General features: G+C 40.9%; 1 protein-coding gene across 1 annotated transcript in view; it reads right to left on the reverse strand.

Annotated features, from left to right (window-relative positions):
• Positions 1-354: 354 nt before the first annotated feature.
• Positions 355-18928, reverse strand: part of nck2a (NCK adaptor protein 2a) — a 40617-nt gene continuing 22043 nt past the window's right edge. Inside the window, exons 2-4 of the mRNA XM_065962042.1 lie at positions 12161-12402; positions 4119-4930; positions 355-2725 (exon numbers count right to left, since the gene is read on the reverse strand). Coding sequence (XP_065818114.1) covers positions 2531-2725; positions 4119-4930; positions 12161-12386 — 1233 coding nt within the window. The 5' untranslated portion in view covers positions 12387-12402 and the 3' untranslated portion in view covers positions 355-2530. The remainder of the gene's footprint in view (positions 2726-4118; positions 4931-12160; positions 12403-18928) is intronic.

Here is an 18928-nt window from a genome sequence, read left to right on the forward strand (position 1 = left end):
GCAAGTTGACTGTTAGAAACTTCTTTAAAAAAAAAAAAAAAACACACATTTGAAGTAATATTACGGTTAAAGACATCACAAGTAAATGTGGTATTACTTTTTTGTATTTTTAAAATGACCAGAAAAAGAAGTCCCCACTTGTCAAGTATAAACCGATAGTCCCCTATTAGTATGGTAAGCGTGTGTGTGTGTGTGTGTGTGTGTGTGTGTGTGTGTGTGTGTGTGTGTGTGTGTACCTGGCCGATAAAGCCGAGTCTGATTCTTCATACTTTTCCTGCCCATGGAGGAGTTAAGCCTGTTAATCTATTTAAACATAAAAACAGCACAATATGGAAAACAACAATTCAGCACATATCATTTTTAGTATTCTTCCAAAAAAATTTATTGAACAAAAGTATTTCAATTCTCATCACGTTGTCGGCGATACAGTACCATAGTTCGATCCTAACGATTCATATATGCACCTCATTTTATTTTGAATATATACATACAGTGGAGACAAGAATTAAATAACAATGCTCAATAACATTCAGTTATATAAAAGCTGAGGACCCCGTGATCAACAACACTTCCATTGGTAAACAAAACGCACATAGCAGAAGAAAATGAACAAGGTTTGGTAGGACTAGAGTTTTCCTTTTTTTTTTTTTTTTTAAATGTTCTAAACCGGACGACAGAATATTTGGTTTCTTGACAGTACGAGAGCATCGTTGATACAAGTTGACTCTTCGTTAAGCCCCGCCCCCTTGTCAGTGCTTGTTACTAGGTTTGGTTGTAGTGCAACACTTTTAAATAATACCGACGTCAGACGTACAACTCAAAACTAAAAGGTATTAAGAATCCAGAAAAGGCAGATACAATCACACACCAGTAGTCTTTGTTTTTAGCTAGTTAGCTAATGCACAGTGCTCGTTTTAGAAGTCACTCTTAATAACTACTGTAGTACACCAGTTTGCCCAGGAATTTAACACTCTTCCTTCAGGCTGCTGCTCTTTCTATTACCTTTTGCTTTGATTTTATTGGACAATAACCGAGTAGGGGGGAGGGGTTTAGCGAACGATAACAAGCTCGTTTATTGTTGGTTTTCTTTTCTTGAATGGGCAGCAAGTATTTTCAAATCAACTGTTGACCTATGAGAGACAATCTGGGGATTTCAGTCAATTTAACAAAACAATCTTGACATTGTTTGAGTTTTGTTTTGTGTGTGTGTATTATGACATTTTTCCTTCCAAACTCTCTGTAATAACATGATTCACAAAGATATACTCATCTTTGACTTGACAAATACTACATAAGAAATATTATTTTTTGATCAATTAGTGTAAATTGAGTAGATTAAGTGTAGTAAGCCAAATTTGTTACCAAACAGGTTTTTTTTTTATTATTCTTCAGTCAGTATCCTCGTGTAGCTACAGACACATACTGGAGAACAGAAACGGGAACATGTTCAACGTGACAACAATATAAAGCATGAGCATAGAGCTACGAATGAATGCCAAGTACGGTGAGTGCAGTGCAGACCTGGAGCCAGTAGTACAGGAACAGGGTGGCACATTTGGTTACATTGATAAGACATTCAAACTCTACAGGAAAATCAGAGGTCTCCCCTATATTGCAATAATGCTCCTCCCATTATTTAGAAATAGTACAGGAAGTATTGTATCCAGATTATCAACAACATCATCATCATCATCACTACTAATGGCCGGGTCTGTGGAGACGGAAACTAAAAAGAGAAGTGGAAAAAAACCCCCCAAAAAACCCAATCTTGGGCGAGAAATCATGAGGAATGATGAGAAATAAGACGAAAAAAGGCAAGAGAGTGATTCTGGTCACTTTGTGAATAAGTCATTGTATGAGAGAGCAATGATTCAAAACCTCAGGAGAGGAATTTAAAACATTAAAACATGAAATAAGCAAAAACTTAGGAACAAGCAATTCTTTTCAAATAAAAAAACAAAAACAAAATAAAACAATGGCGGGCAATCTGACAGAAGACAACAATCAAGAGGAAGGTCCCCTCAGAGGTCTGGAGTCCTCTCTGTCCTCCTGTGTGGATTAAGAGCAATGGTGTAACCTACAATGTGTGTGGTAGTAATTGGACGTTATGCATGACATTGGAAGTAGAGCTCGACCCCCCCCCCCCCCCCCCAAAAAAAAAAAAGGCCTCAGGTGTTCTGTTAGCAGCTGCGTGGTCACTTCTGCCAATGTGAACACATCCGAGGTGATGGAGGCTTGTTGCACACTGAGGATGTGGCTGCAGATTTCCTGTTTTGGGGTTTTACTGCTCACTTCATGGAGCTAAAAGAAGTGTCACCTGATCGCCACAGGTGGGGCGACAAAACTTAAGAGTGACTGAGGATCTGGATGTAGCACAGCAGCCACAGTGACCACGGCGGTCCGGAGCGGAAGGCTTTGAGTTAAGACAGTCAGGGAGTGACTTTAGTTTTCATGTGTGTAATCTGAAGGGTTTGTGTGTGTGTGTGTGTCTGTGTGTGTGTGTGATCCAGTGTAGGTGTGAGCATGTGAATCACAGCAGTGCTTTGACCAGGTACAGCTTCTCTCCATGCTCACTGGTGAAGATGGGGGCTTTCTTGTAGTGCTCCACTAGTTCGTCCATGGAGGGGAATCTGCGCTGGCCAATACAGTACACTCCTTCCGTATTCTGCACTTTAAAGTGCTTATTCTTACCGGACGCCTTCAGCGACACGGAGAAGTCATTGGGCTGGAAATAATAGAACAAAAAAAAGTGAGACAGTTGTTAATATGATAAGATGCAGTAAAGTAAAATAAAGGACAGACTGATTCAGTCCAGCAGGTGGCAGTGTTTCCTTAGATTTAAAGATCTGTGACCACTTTAATCAAACTGCTGCAAGCCTGGCCACATAAATATTCTTTAAAGTTTAAAATACTCAATTTAGAGAGTTTCAGGGTCTTCTTAAATGTTCTCTGGGGAGTTTAGACCTGAAATAGTGCTGTGAGGCTGAATGCACAAAGATGCAGACGCACATGGAACATTCCTGTCATAGCTCGCCACCATATCCCAAACATTAATAGGTGGAGGTACTGTTCTTAAATATGCAACAATAAACTAAGAAAGGCTGAAAAGACTAGAAAGTAATTTACTGAAAACTTGACTCTTCTTTGATTAAAAGAAAACTGCTGAGGCATGTTTGTTGAGAACGCACTTGGGGTACCTTCTTAAATTGAAATAGTCAGATTGCTGCTTTAAAGAAAATTGCTGCAGGCAGAATTATAAAGACAAAATATCTGCGATCTAAAGCAACATGTTAACCTGAGATCTGATAAGTTTATCAGGTTATTTTCAGTGTTCTTATAAATTGTGTGCACACTTCTGAATGGTTCAACTATATTTCCTTGAAAGTTAATTTTGGCTCTTCATGTTAATGAGTCACATCCTTTACTTTCAACAAACAACATTCTGTGGTTCTTATGAGGGCCTGTAACAACTCCTCTTACTTACTTTGATGTAATATTTAGCTAAATGTATTTAATGACCTCGTCTCTCTCCCAGAGAAATGCCCTGCAGGAGGCTGTTTGTGAACTGACCATGATGCAAAGTATCATTTATACGGAATATCCAACTGAATAAAGGCTTTTCCCCTAAACTGCAGGTCTGCTGAAACTCTCAGCTCCTTTAAATCCAGGTTGAAGACTCATCTGTTTACAGCTGCCTTTCATTAAACAGCTTTAATAAGATTTTAAACTTTAACTCTGCACTGTAACTTTTAACTCTCTTTATAGTTTTACTTCAATTAATTTCATTTGAATTATTTTTATTTGAACATATTTTCAGTAATAATTAATAATAATTTTCTATTTTAATGTTTCTTTTCTTTCCTCTGTCATGATGCTTTTTGATGTTTGTGTGAAGCACTTTGAATTGCCTTGTTGTTGAAATGTGCGACATAAATTAACTTGCCTTGCCTTTTTGACAAATGAGTACCTTGTTTTTTTTCCATTATTAATTGTTTGGGAGTTTAAACAAAGTGTGAGGACGTGGCTCTTTTGAGGGAAACACAAACTCTACCCTCCGTTTTGCTCTTTTTTTTCCTTTCCCAAATCAGTCCTGCTGTGACTTCACCGTACACACTCACCGATGACTCGCTGTCTCGTATGAGGAAGTCTCCTTCCTCTCCTCTCTCGTTAAGGATACACTCGGCCTGGTGTCTGGTGACATTGCCGTAGTACCAATCCCTGTCGGAGAACTTCCCTGAGCGGGCCGGAGCCACAAATCGGTTCTGTGGGGAGTGCGGCATTGAAGGGAGGGGGCCAGGCCGCTCATCCAGCACCATCACATAGTTCTTAGGTACCAGCCCCAGCATGCCGCGCGAGTTCTTACACCTCCACCACTCGGGGTCGTTCTCTGGCTTCTCCACCACCTCCATCACCTCGCCTTTCTCAAAGTTAAGCTCCTCCTCCGTCACAGAGCTGAAGGGGTAGAGTGTTTGAACCAGGTGGAGCACCACCACTCCTCCTCCTCCCCCCGCACACCCATTGGCCAACAACGTCCCTTGGGAGCCTCCCGTGTAGCCATGAGAGGAATCCCCCTCCCCTCTTTCATCTGCTCCTCCCACATCCTCCTGGACGTAATTGGAGGGAAACCAGCCCACGCGGCCCCCCTGACAGCCTCGCCACCATCCGTCACTACACTTCTCCATCACGACCACCTTCGTGCCCTTGACCAGGGTCAGCTCATCTTCTCTCTCCGCTGTGTAGGCGAACTTTACCACAGCGGGGACATTGAGGTCATAGATTCTCTCAGCAGCTCCTCCTCCTCCTCCTCCGCCTCCTCCTCCTCCTCCCCCTCCTCCTCCACCCCCACTACCGTTGGAGGGGTACTCTGTATCCGAGCTTGGTGTAGGGGAAGCATCACGGGCGCTCGTCTTCCTCTTAGTTTTTCCCAAACCTGAAAAATACAGAGAAGCACATGAGAAGGATTACTTTTCCTGTGATTTATCAATAAAACTTAGCCGCACCAAAAAGTTAGATCTCGACACTTTACATACAACATAAACCAACCGAAAACGAATCCACCAGGAGCAATCTCTTGGCAACAGAGGGAAAGGAAAACTTTGAAAACAGGCAGAAACCTTGAACAGGACACGAGTCATTGGTGGACAGTACTCTGGTACAGTTAGATGAACCCAACAAACATTTGATAGAGAAATTAATTTTGAGGTGTTAATCATTGCTTTGTGTGGCTTCAGATTGACATTGTTACATCCTTATAAAGTTGAATGACAAAAGTGCGATTCTACAGCTCTCTTAGAAGACTCTTTTCTCCAAAGCGACGTACATCAGAGAGTAAGAACAACACAAGCAAGGATCTAGAAAAAAGGGAACAATGTCAGTAAGAGCAAACGATCAGCTTTGAGTCTGATTGGACACACAGGTGCTGACAGGAAGTGACCAGAGGCAAAGCGCAACATTGAGGGCAGTTCTTGAGAGCTCTAATCAGTATAGAAACCATCTTATAAGTCGTGGTTATCAAACAAAAACCATCGTCATTACCATCATCATCATCAATAATATGGAGACCATCATCATTAAGTTAGTAGGTATTCATGAAAGAGCTGGGTCTTTAGCTTTTTCTTAAAGGTGCAGAGGGACTCTGCAGATCCAAGTTTGGAAGTTTGGAAGTTCATTCCACCACCTAACAGTTACTTATATAAACATCCATTACTTACACTCTCAGTTTAGCTTTGTTTACAAGCAAAAAGCTAACTTTGTTTGCTCCGTTTGGTACTTTGCAGGACGTGTGCTGCTGATCTACTGCATACAGCTCTGTTTACATCCGTTAGTCCGATCACTGTCCACTTATATCTTTATTTGACTTTGTCTATTTTGTGTTTATTTATTATATTTGATATTTTTAGTCAGATTTTTCATTCGATCTTGCACCGTCTTTGCTGTTCTTTTTTTTTTTTTTAAGATTTATTTTTTGGCTTTTTTGGGCCTTTAATTGAGAGATAGGACAGTGGATAGACTCAGAAATCAGGGAGAGAGAGAGAGAGAGTAGGGAATGTTTGTCTTCATGCTACTGCTCTATGTGCCATTGAATTCCTCCCGGGGGACAGGAAAAGGTTTTTTGAATTAAGTTGAATTACCAGGATGCTTAAAACAGCTGCCTGTTATGTCGACTAATGACACAATTAAAAGCAAAAATGAAACATGACAGTTACTCTGCGGGCTCAAACAGTAAAAACAACAAGCTGAAAGAATGAACAGAGAGCTGCAATACTCTGTGGGGTTACCACTACAAGTCATTCTTGTTAAAAAAAAAAAGCCTGAACTGTTTAATCCAAACTCTGTTTAGAGGCTGTGAGGACTGAGGATAGTTTTAGAGAAAGTAGGAAGTGGCCTGAACTCCACAGGGGGAGAGCAGGACAGTAAGGTCAGCAGGAAACTAATAATTGCACTTTTGAGGTCTCAGAAGCCCAAAAAACTACTTAAGAACAATAAAGGAAAAGAGGATTTACTCGGAGGAAACCTCTTGTGGTGTAGCGCAGATCGATTACTCCCCGAAATAGAAATAACACAGGGGCGCAGACATCCACCTGCACTGAGCACCACATGTCCTTTTACTCAAACAGAAAGCTCATCTTCTACTTGATATTCTGTCGACACTATCCACACGTCTATACTCATCAAAAGGCTGAAAATAGTTGGTGCAGACAGGGAATGAAAAGTGGAGCAGGCACCGTGGGCTTGATGATGACGGGCACATCCAGGAACAAAGTCGACTCCCGTCTCACCTGTCTCTGACTTTTTGCATCCTGGTACTTTCAAAGGCATCTTTTAAACACATGTTTGCACGCTCCAGACTTTTAACTTTCAAGAGTCTCTCAGCTTGAACATAACAGAGGAGGTCTCCACTTTGGATGTTGTGTTACAATAATAATGATGATGCACTGCGCAGTAGACATTTTAAAACGTTTACTTGACAGTTGCGGCTTGTGTCAGCGGGATCTCGCGTGTGCCACTAATGACTGAAGTGAGTTTCTTGACAGCTAATCACCCTGCCCCCCCCCCTCCCCCCCGCTCTTCCTCAAGCGCCTGCTGAAATGCCACAGAAATGTCACCGCTGAATAGAACATTTACATTGTTTGGGGAAATTGTTGGGTTCACACAGAGTAGCATGAAACTTGTTGGCAGAGAGAAGAGGAGGAAGAGGAGGAGGAAGAGGAGGAGGAGGAGGAGGAGGAGGAGAAGCTGTGAAAAAAACACAGAGGGGTCCCTTGGCAGCTGTTTCTCACACGCAGTAGACCGAACATATCACAGGCCACAGCTGACAAAAACACGAAGAAGAAGAAGGATGAGACGAGAATAACAAGCGGATCATGTTTATGGATAGCTCTGTGTATTATACATATCAGATAGCGGGCTCTGTATGTGTGTGTGTGTGTGTGTGTGTGACAGGAAGCTTTATTGACTTAAAGACTTATCTTTCCTGAGGGATCACTTGAAGTAGACCTGTTGATGGCAGCGAGACACACTCCCTAAAGTTAGGAGAAAACACACACATATATACACACAGCTTTCTTCTTCACTCATTTCCACTTCAAGGCACTGGCCCGCCGGATAGGAGCAGCAGCAGGCTATATTCCCTCCTCCCACACATTCATCAACCAACCTTCACCTACCTCTTCATCACGAGGAAGGAGACACGATTTTCAAGCCCAGAGGACTCAAACTGAGAGGGAAGTGAGTTTGATGAAAGCCTCGATGACGGCGTATTGCAGCATATTGCTTCAACGTGCGGCTTACAGTGAAAGATACAGTACTAAATGAGTTCACACAATGCACTGAAGTGTTTGTGTGTGTGTGTGTGTGTGTTAATGAAAAAGCACAACACGACCTCTACACAACACATGAGCTCTGTGTCAAAGACTGCTGTAATCCCAAAGAGTTCTGTAAGTGAATCAGAGTTGAGCTGTATGGCCCTTTAAGTAACCGCAGCGTGGTCGCTCTGTTCTCATGACTCAGGGTCCACGATTAGTACTGCGTGGTGAAAAATGTGAAAACCATTGAGAATGGAGAAGATAAATAAAAATAAATTGGAATGCATTAATTAAGAAAAGAAAATAGAAGTCTGTTCTTTAAGGTGAAGCATGCACAGCATACAGATTCAGCATTGAAGAGCACACAATCTGTGCAATGATTGAGATTTTAAGGTAAAAATTAGGGCCCGACCGATAAAATACAATTAATAAAATACATATCAATATCTCGATATATATACATATATCGAGTATTGCCATTCAGCTAATCAACATCAAGATATGAGTTTTGGTCCATATCGCCCAGCCCTATCTGATACCGATATATGTATTTGCAGATATCTTTGATTAGATCTATGTTTGATCTGTAAAGATAGATGTTTTAATTCTGTGTACAAAATTTCCAGTAGTTGTTGAATTATTTTGACTAAAGCTGTATTTCATCTAACTCTATCCTGTTGACGAAGATCACATGCTGGAGTCAAACTGAGGATTTGTTCCAGTATATCCTGAATTTGTCTTAGACCACTAGAGCACCAGAAAAACCCAACAAATCCCCGTAGCTTGACCCAAAATACTAATCGTATTTCATGTGGACAAACGATGAAAACATTTCCTCTTGATACCTGCCAGGCTGTGTAAAGACCAAAGAGACAGGATTTTGGAGGCTTTACAGAAAATAAAGCTCTTATGGCTGAACCAGGCTACATAAGCTACATATTCTTCTCACTGAAGCTGCACATTTGTAGCATTGTATGAGCACAAAACTAAGCTCATTTATATAATGCTTTAATAACTTATTAAAGGCTTTATATGTGATGTTTTGATCCAGCAGATGTCGCCCTTGAGCACCAGCATGAAACCAAAACAACTCGCGCTGCATTGTTGTGTTAGCATGCTAATGCTAGCGATCTTTATTATGCTGGTATCTTCACACTGCATGTAAATTTACCTGAAATGAGCGTGATCTAGAAACACAGTTAAGCAGTGAGTACAGTATGTTATTCTTCTTTTCTCTAGTCCCTCAATTAAACAACTTTTATACACGAGGGGAGGAGTCAGCCGGCCGTCCGGGCGATGTAAACAAAGTGAAGATAGGACTCTGAAAACTCTGAAAACATCACAGACAGTGGGACTCGGGTGTTACACCCATTGTAGACAGTCATGACTCACAGAGTTATTTTCAGAGGATATACTTGATTTATATTATAATTAAGTGTGAAAAATCACATATAAAGCCTTTAAGTGAAAATGAGTGCAGATGTATTTTTCAGACATGAAGACTGGAAAAGGTTTTACTACATGCCTCTTATTCACCTACGCACACATTGATGGTTGTAGAGCTCTCATGTAGACACTCAGGTGCACAGAAAATGAACTTGCCCTGTTTGTTATCGATAAGTACTGACCCAGTTTCAGCCATGAGTAGGACCTTCTCTGAAGTCTTTTATCCATTACCATGTTTTTATTTCCTGTGAGAGGAAACTGGGGCACAAAGCAGCATGCAGCCATTTTCTATTCAATTCTGCCTGGATGGATGTCGATGACACAACTGCATTCAGGCAACGCAAATGAGGGAGGAAAAGCTGGAGATAACAGTAATCACAGACTGATCTGAAAGCTCCATAATCACGACGTAGACTCACTGAAGACCCCGGAAAAGAGAGCAACAGACCCGGGATGAGGTAATCACGCCCTCAGCCAATCAGATCCTCCATTCGTGTGTATGAGTAAGTTTCCATTAGCCCCTGACCTCACCTATTGCTCATCACCTCATCTTGAAAATGTTCTCGCCGATTGGATTTGCTCGGGGCTTTTAACACTGCAGAGCTGCCGACTGGAAGAAAACTACTTAGGCTAAAATGGAATGAGGCAGTAATGTTACAGTCAGAGAGCTAATCCGTCATTCCAGCACAACCATTAGGCTGCTCATTTCTCCACTAATCAATCCTCCCATCATAGAAAAAACAGTGACAAAAAAAAGGGGGCCGAAGGGAACAATATTGAAGATGAGGGGGAGTTGGGGGGGGGGGATTGTCTGTGCACAGTGAGTGGTGTTGAGGGTGACAGTGGCAGGCTGTGCCATGCTGGCCCACATAGAGCCGCAGACTTTCCCCCCAGGGGCTGGAACCTACAGAGCCGAGAGGAATCAGCGCATTAGACCAGAAACTCTCTTCGTGTCATCCACACGCCTGCTTTCAGCGCTACACTTTACACGTTGTTACCTTTTCTTTCTCTTTCAGGTATTTCTTTGGGCCGTATTTGGCTTCTCTTTAACTGAAGGCTGGTGTGTGAACCCGTAAGCACTTCTCAGGAGACGACTTCTCCCCGCTGCCAAAGTTACATATTGCAGTGAACAGGGGACCGGGGCGTTCTGCGGACATGGGAGAGGCGCGGTTCTCCCTGTTAAAAGTTATTGTACTATTAGATTGAGCTTTGAAACTAATATATATTCCACAGACGAACCTAAGGCTCAATTTGTGCAGCTTTAGCATTTTTATTTATGTAATAAGTTGTGCAATAATGTGATATTTTTTTTAATGTTAATGTTCTGTGTTTTGTTGAATTTCAAGACAATTTAAATAAGGGATAAAACTTTGTCTCAAAGTCAGGTAATGCAGGGACCTTTATTTAAATCAGACAAGGTGTATTTGAAAGTCTAGAATTACAAAAAATGTTTTTTGAGACCAATGTGATACATTTTAAAAGGGCCAAATTCATCAATACTGATATTCTGTCTGATACAGTGAATCTTTGAGCCGGAATGAATATAGAAGTTTGAGGTTTAGATGACAATATTTCACAGATATGACTATGCAAAGGTATTCAGACGGCTGCCTTCCTACACAAATGACATTCTTTTTTATACTTTGCCAACAAATTCGAGTGCAATCTGGGGATGACGCTCAGTAGACTGCCAGTCTCATAGTGGAGCACAAGGATTCTTCCATTGCAGCTATACGGGGATGGTTAACGTCTATAGGCAATTGTACGTCAGAAAAGGGGGCAGCTACTCCTCTTTACAAAGGCTCTCATTGGCTGTAATAGGCTGTTATGAGTCATCGTTATTGGATCTAACGTGTTTGGATTAAATTGTTGAGACTCAATGGCTCAATCGTTTAAATCACTCTACATTGTTTTGTGCATTACTATTTATTAGATAAATAACATCTGAGCACATCCGACTAGATCTTATATGTTTAAAAAATATATCCTGTTTATTATACCAAAAAGAACTTAAAGTAAGATATTCTTTGTTACAAGATCCCCAGAGACCTCCGGATTGTGTATCTGGGCTTGATCCCTAATGACTTGATCCCTAAAGAGGATATCTACCTTTTTAAAATCCTGATTCTTACCTGTAAAAAGGCCGTCACAATGAACTGGTTGAAAAGCGATCCTCCAAGTCCAGCACAGTGATTGGCCATAGTGGAAGAATTATATTCTATGGAAAAACTGACTCATTACCTGCGGACTAAAGCACGGACCCATGATCAACGCTGGAAGAAATGGACTGATTATCAGAATAAAAAGACAGATGGTGATATCTGCTGTGCGGAAAAGACTTCATATAAAAAACAATATAGATATTGAGACGGAGCCCCTCACTATATTTATGTTTGTTTGTGTATGTTTTGTTGTGCTTCATGTTTGTTAATATTGGAAAAAAGCCTTTAAAAAAAAAAAAAAAGAACTTAAAAGTCTGCTTTTTGAGCATCTTACTATTTGGATATTGAGATGTGTATAAAAAAACTCTTGAGTTATTATCCCCTCATTCTCTATGCACAGACAGTCCTTCTCCTAGGTTTATGTCTACACACAGTCTTATGTATTCCAGTCATGACTGGGGACTAACAGACAGTCTCCTGACAGCTGAGAGGATCTCTGGAGTGCTCAGTGACAGCTCCCAGTCCGGACAAAGACACTGTGAGCCAATCATTTCACTTCTGAGACAACTGAGGCCAACACACTCAGCATGCACACACACTGCCAGCTGTTTATGGCCTAAACTTATCTCCTCTACCAGAGAGCTCAAAGAGTTGAACAGGAAGTGCAGGGGGATTTTTTCCCACTTTCACTGAAAGTAATCTTGTAAACAGAGGTGACCTTTAACTTGTAAACAGAATCCGTCTTACCCAGCGTGTCTTTGATGTTCTTCACCAGCGAGCCTTTCTTCAGGCTGTTCTTGCGCTCCACATAGTTGGACGGCACGTATCCCGTCTGGTTGGCGGTGTTGCGGACCCGCCACCACGTCTTTGAGTCGTCCAGGAGGTAGAGACGCTCGTTTTTGCGGATGTCAAGTTCCTGGTCCTGCTGGGCCGTGTAGTCCCACTTGGCTACAACAATCACCTCCTCTGTCATCTTTCATGGAGTCCTCCTGTGGAGAAGAAGAGGACTAAGGTTAGCAAAGGAGTTAGCATGCCTTATACACTCACAAAGAAACAAACAGCGGCTTTATCAAAGAAACAAGAAGATCCAAACAAGTGACAAATCCTGATCCTGGTTTCATAGTCACTTTCCAACAATCCCTCAGCAGCAGATATATTGATTATAGGTTCTTACAATAATTAATCATGAATTCATTTTTAAGTAATAATAATAGTTATATAGGTGTATTTACATTTTAAAGACGAGAAAACAAGCAATAATACAAATTGATTCCCATGATTTATAATAAATGTTGGTGAATTTATCATTATTTCTAATGTACAGGGTCATTTTATCGTGTGTGTGTGTGTGTGTGTGTGTGTGTGTGTCATTCTCACTGTGACAAGTAATTTCATAATAATCCATATCCACCCATGCACACCGTTTTTAAACTGCTTATCCCAGCTCACATTGGGCTTTAGCGAGGAAACACCGCAGACAGGTTGTTAGTCCTCCACTACGAGGCTAATTACAAAAACCCAGCTGAATATGACATGAAATCTGGTGGTGTTATATATAATGCCTAAACTGACTATAAAACCCATAATTCCTTGGATTAAGATTAGTGGCAAAATCCCCAAAATGCTGACCACAAAATATCCACTAAATATGTGTATTATGAAACAGAACAGTCACATCCAACCTGCAACTAACAAATGTGTCCTTTTTATTTTACAGATAAATTGTTGGTCTTTAAAAGGAAAAATGAATTGCATTTAGAAATCCCCAACAGTCCAATAAAATTGTCTTCAAGTTGTCTCTTTGCAGGGGCGTGTCCAGAGGGGTGGCATGGGCCCCCCCTTGAAATCTTATTGGCCACCCCAAAATCTGACCAGCTAATCGCCCTGCCAGAGGTCTGACTTGTTCTGAAATCCACCTACAGGCTGTGTTGCGACAGGCAGCTCAGTTTTCAGTGTGCAGATTTTTGCATTTTTTGCAAAGTCGATGTGATATCTACAGACAGAAGCGGTAAATAAATGCTCTTCATTCATGTGTGTGCCTACAAACTTCAGGCCACCCCAGTACAAGTTGGTGCCTCAGTCTGGCCACCCCAGTCCAAAAAAGTCTGGACACGCCCCCTGCCTCTTTGTCCAACAAACAAACCAACACTTAAAATACTCTTCGTTTACAGACATTCACATTTTGACTGAAAAAAGTTCATCAACTATCAAAGAGTGGGAGATTCCTTTTCTGTTGATCCTCTGATGAATCAACCAACCAATAGATGATGCTCTACATCACACCCCTGAAGAAGTAAAAATGTCACAGTCAGCGTAAAATCAAGAAGAAGTACATCTTGACACATTTCATAACAACAGTTGTTCTAAAATGCAACATTCAGCCCAGAGAAAGAACCTCTGTAAAATGCCTTTTTTTTTAAGAAAGCAGCAAAACACATAAGACATTTATGTGCTCCTATTCTGCATGCTCTCCCTTTAAGACACACACATACATACATACACACACAAGCGCACAAGTTAAGCCTTGCCTATTAGTTTCTGAGACAGACAGTGAGCGATTACATGCTCTACTTCCTTAGGCCATAGGTGAGGTGATTGGACCGGGGGTTTACTGGACCACCTTCACTGCTGAGGGGACTACATGTATCTGCTCAGGAGCCTAGCGGGGAAGCTGGTTGTCTATTTTGGAAATATGCATGAAAGAATCATGAAAGTTTAACACAATTTTCTTTACCTCTATTTTGAGCAAACCTCTTTTTTTTTGTTCCGCTACAAACACGTCTTGTGGTATGAGAACCATCCGAGCAATCCTGTTTATATTTAGCTCACCGTCGAGTTTAGAGTCTGCGGTGGGGAAACAAGATGACTTGAATAAATGAAATAAAAAAAAGTTGAGATGAAAAGGAGAGGAGGCTCTGTGATGAAAAAGGTGAATTCAAAGAAACAGAATGAATTGTTTTTGTTGTGAAGCTTTTGTGTCTGCAATTGTTCAGCCTGAATAATCAAATCAAAGTGTCTATTTCATATCTAATCTCATGCAGGGCTATCAGTAGCTCTGTGCATTTCATCTTTTGCGCTGTGATTTATGTCAGAGGCGCCCTTAAGGGGACAAAACTGACAGTTTAAAACCTTTGACTACAACTCAGTTAGATACAACAGATCCTTTTTATGACAGGTTTTTTGATAATTTTTAAATAGATAAGTTGTGATAGAAGTGTGTTACAGCATACATACGGGTGATTCATGCATATTTAGCGTATGTGAACAACAATACTGAGATTCTCACCAGAAAACTGAAGTAAATGCACAAGTGAAAGAGGCCTTGCAATTGTGTTTCCCTGTAACATTATTGTCATTTACATCATTTTATTCTTTAATAAGAGGGCAGAGCGTAGATGAAGCTCAGCCACTAAAGAGAGTTATGGCTCCTGAGAAGCTGAGCTGCACAAATTAGACCAGAAATAAAAGATTCCATTACTGGGGGGAGAGATTGATATCTTCTGCGGAGGCTACATTTTTATGAAATGCAAATGGGAGAACTCTAAAAACAGGAGGCTGGTTTTTCAACCAAAGATATTTAAATCCACTCCAATTAGGCCACAAGCAGAGAGACAGCGCAGCCATCTCTGAATACATTCTTACAGTTACAGTCATAATTTAAAGTTGTGTGTGTGACGCTGCATAAAAGTGTCTGATGGCTGCTTTGTTTCTACTGCAAAAATTCCAAGTGCAACAGTTTGTACAGTACGGTGCTGCACTTTGTGAATGTGCCTCTGCTTGCCGTCACTAAAGCTGTCAAACTGGATTTCTTCACAGGCCAGGACAGGGACAACAGAAGAGAAGTGAGGAGGAGGAGGAGGAGGAGGAGGAGGAGGGGGTTGTGCAACATGCACAGGGAGAGTTTATGTTAAGTTCACTTTAAGTTTCTGAACTTCCCAGGATGTGACAACTTTTACTGCAGCAGAAGCAAGTTGTTGGAAGGTCAGTTTGACAAGCGGGACAGGATGAAAAAGCACCACTACCTGCTATTCCTCAATTAGCCATGGAAAAAAAAAAAAAAGAGGAATTGACAGATTTATGTCAAGATGAGGGACAGTGATGTCAGCTCTGCCAGGAGACAGGAGGTATGTGAACGTGCTGTGGCTTCTTATCCACCTCAGGCTGGATTACCGGTAGTCCAGGCTATCCTCTTTCACCTTCTTTTTTATTGCATTTGTTCCTCCTCCTGCTGCGGATGGATGGATGAACAAATGTGATAAGATCTGCAGGGAGGGAATTACTGTCACCACGTTTGAGATATTGAAATATGAAGCAGATCAGAAGTGTTTGATGGTGTTAAAGCGTTTGTAAGGTTTGTGTTTGGGAATCTCTGCTCTCCTTGACAAAGAATGAAAAAGAGCCTTGTCATAATGCAGACCTGAACCCAGAAAAAGGTAACTGAAGACCACCTGACCCAGGACGGCGGATTTTCCAAGGCACTGACAGTAATTTAACTTAATTTGACAAATGAGAAAGCAGGATAGAAAATAGTGTGACTGTGTGTTTTTGTAAATACTCATTTAGCCGGCTATCGCCTCTTGGATTGATACGGTGCTGTGAAAAGGAAATTTTCAACCTTTTTGAATGTTGTTCTCTTTATTCTTGTGTGATCTTTTGAATTTCTGAATCTTTGGCTGCAGTACGCTTCATAAACGCTTGCCATAAGGAATGCCGTGCATCGTCATTTTGAGCAGAACCATGATGGCACAGACATAACGCAATGCAAACAGATGCTGTGGGAGGGTCTCCAAGTAACAGACACATTATCTGATAAGTAACCAAAAACTGAAGCACATTCACTGTTGTAGCAAAAGAAAAATTCTCGTCTGTTGAAGATTTGAGTAGGTTCTCATATATCAGATATTTGGACACCATTGCAATCCCAGTTTCATTTACTAGTTTATTTTACGCTGTCTTATTTAGTATGTATCTTGGTCATACACACACGCACACATAAGTTTAGTTTTGGAAGAATCTGTTTCAACATTGTTTCTGTAATCAGTTTTCTTCTTTCCATTAGTGTTGACATATATATATATGTATATATATATATATATCCTGTTTTCCTCTCAATTATCTTCAGTTTTGTTTCTGTTTATTTATCAGCCACTCACTTTAATGCATTACACTGCCACACACACACATTCACACTTTTCTTATACACTACCTCAACTTACTACTTGACTTTTATTATATCTGCTTTAATTGTATTTGCCTTTGCTAATGTTTTGCATATTTTGATTTTGTTTTGTTTATTTCTGTTTTGCCTGTTTTTTGTTTATTTGCCGTTGCTTTAATTGTCATGTCTATGTGCACATTTTTTGTTTTGTACTTGTTCACCTTATCACAATAAAAGAAAAAAGTTCCTGTAATCTGTAAAGGTTGAACTCCTTGTCATTCAGGAACAAACCAAACTCATCAGTTTATATGAACTGAGACTGTGCAGGATGTGAAAGCTGCACCCTATTTAGGCCACCTGATTAGAACACAATAATTCCATTAACCTTCTAGCTTGGTGTCATTAATTCTTTCCTCTTCTGACTATGTAGAAAAGCCTGCTATATTCTCTCCTCCCTATGCACGGGTACTTCGCCTCCTCTCATCCATGATACCGATTTCTCCGTCTCCTTGACACCCTTGCTCTTCATTAGGCAGAGTGATGGGAACGCTGCTTCAAATCAAGTCCATCCTCTTCTATGAGCAATAATAAGTGTCAGAGTGGCAGCTATACCATTGCTCCTTCAAATGTATGCTAAATGGCTTCAACCTTGTCGTGTGAATTAAGTCCATTAGAGAATCTTATGTTGCAAATGTTTAAAAAGTATAAAGCCTTTGTGTGCCAGTCAGCTGGGTGCAAACTTTACTTAACAGGTTTTTTACAATCATTATTTAATCACAGCCTTTAACTTGATTTCCTTGATTTTCTTAACAAGCACACAGATGGCTGCACAGAAGAAAAAAAAACCTGCTTCAGAGCAGGCAAACACGCACACTAGAAAACAAACAGATTTTTTGGGAAGAGCCTGGGATTAAAAAGAGAAAATCCTGAGAGCCAACGCTCCCGGTGACCCCTCCATTCCTGTGCTGAGAAAGTAAGAGTGGGGGAAAAAAAGGAAAAGCGACAGACTGCTGAGCTGGGCTTCACCCGCACTTCACAACTCCTCTTCAGTGAAGGGGGGGAGGGGGGGAGGGGGGAGGACACTCACCGCCTCTTTCAACACCACATAAAGAGAAAGAGAAAGTAAAAGAGGATTATAAAAAAGAGGGGATGTTAAAAGAAAAAAAAAATGTTTGGCAGAGCTTTCTGTGTTTGGCATTCAGGTCAATGACAGACAGAATTCAGCCAATGGGAGGCATTTCCTCCTCCACCCCCGCTCTCTTCCACACTAGTATTTGCTGTGGTTGCTTTTTAAACAGGAGGGAGGCCTGCTTTACTTTTTCTTTTACCCATTTTCAGTGTGTCAAGAACAGACTGAAACAAGAGGAAGATAGACGGACAGCGGTCAACGATCTGTGAATTCAAGAGGTTTTATGTTCTTCATCACGGAATAATTTGTCAACTAAAACAGACAGAGTGGAATTAGAGGCCTTAAGCATGCAGTCAATGCTAATGATTTTTTTTCCCACATTTACCACTGCTGTTGCCAACGAAGCCAAAAAAAACATGGTGACAGCTGTATTGTGAAAAAGGCAACATGGCACAGCCCAAAAACACAAACAGCACTTTGTTCCATCTGTCATACGCTCACAGGCACTTAACTGAAGCTGTGGTTTGTGACATAAGCTCGTCTGCCTCTTTGTGATGATGTTAGTGGTTGTACTTCTTTAGTTTTAGAGGGGGAAATCAATGCCATACACATGGATAAAATCCATCCAAAAAAAAAAAGATAGAAAAAAAGAAGCCAAAAATTCTAACCACAAGGGCATCTCAACACCAGGAGGTTTTCTTGCTCAGCTCAAAATAGGACCGAGAAGAAGGCACTCAGACCACACAAATAGAGCTGGGGATGCTCTCTCCACAACATATGACTGCTCATCTGACAAGAAAAGAGGGTTCCGTATCACTCTCAAATATTCAAACTGTGGTTATAGAAGAAACAAAATCTAACTCCAGGGGGGAAAAATGACCTAAAGATAACATGCTGCTTGGGATTATAAATCACAAACAGGTTTTTTAAAAGAGAGAGAGAAATCAGTTTAAAGTTTCATTTCAGCCTCAGTTATATCAATACTTTGCTGCTGAACCTCCGAATGTGAGTCACATGGCTGAGGAGGATGAATCTCGTGAAATCACAACACAGATGGCCTTGACTTCACAGAGGACAAAACTTCTTCAAAGCATCAAATTGTATCTGGCATGTTTCCTCATTCAAAGTTCTTCAAGTGGAAATCAGGTTTTGTATCGACTACTTCACCCTGGTTAATGATTTGACTGAATACTGAAAACAAGCAGCGACTTACAGCTTTTAGAGGGAC

This window comes from Labrus bergylta, chromosome 13, assembly GCF_963930695.1.
Source record: "Labrus bergylta chromosome 13, fLabBer1.1, whole genome shotgun sequence".
In the NCBI taxonomy this organism is placed as follows: Eukaryota; Metazoa; Chordata; class Actinopteri; order Labriformes; family Labridae; genus Labrus; species Labrus bergylta.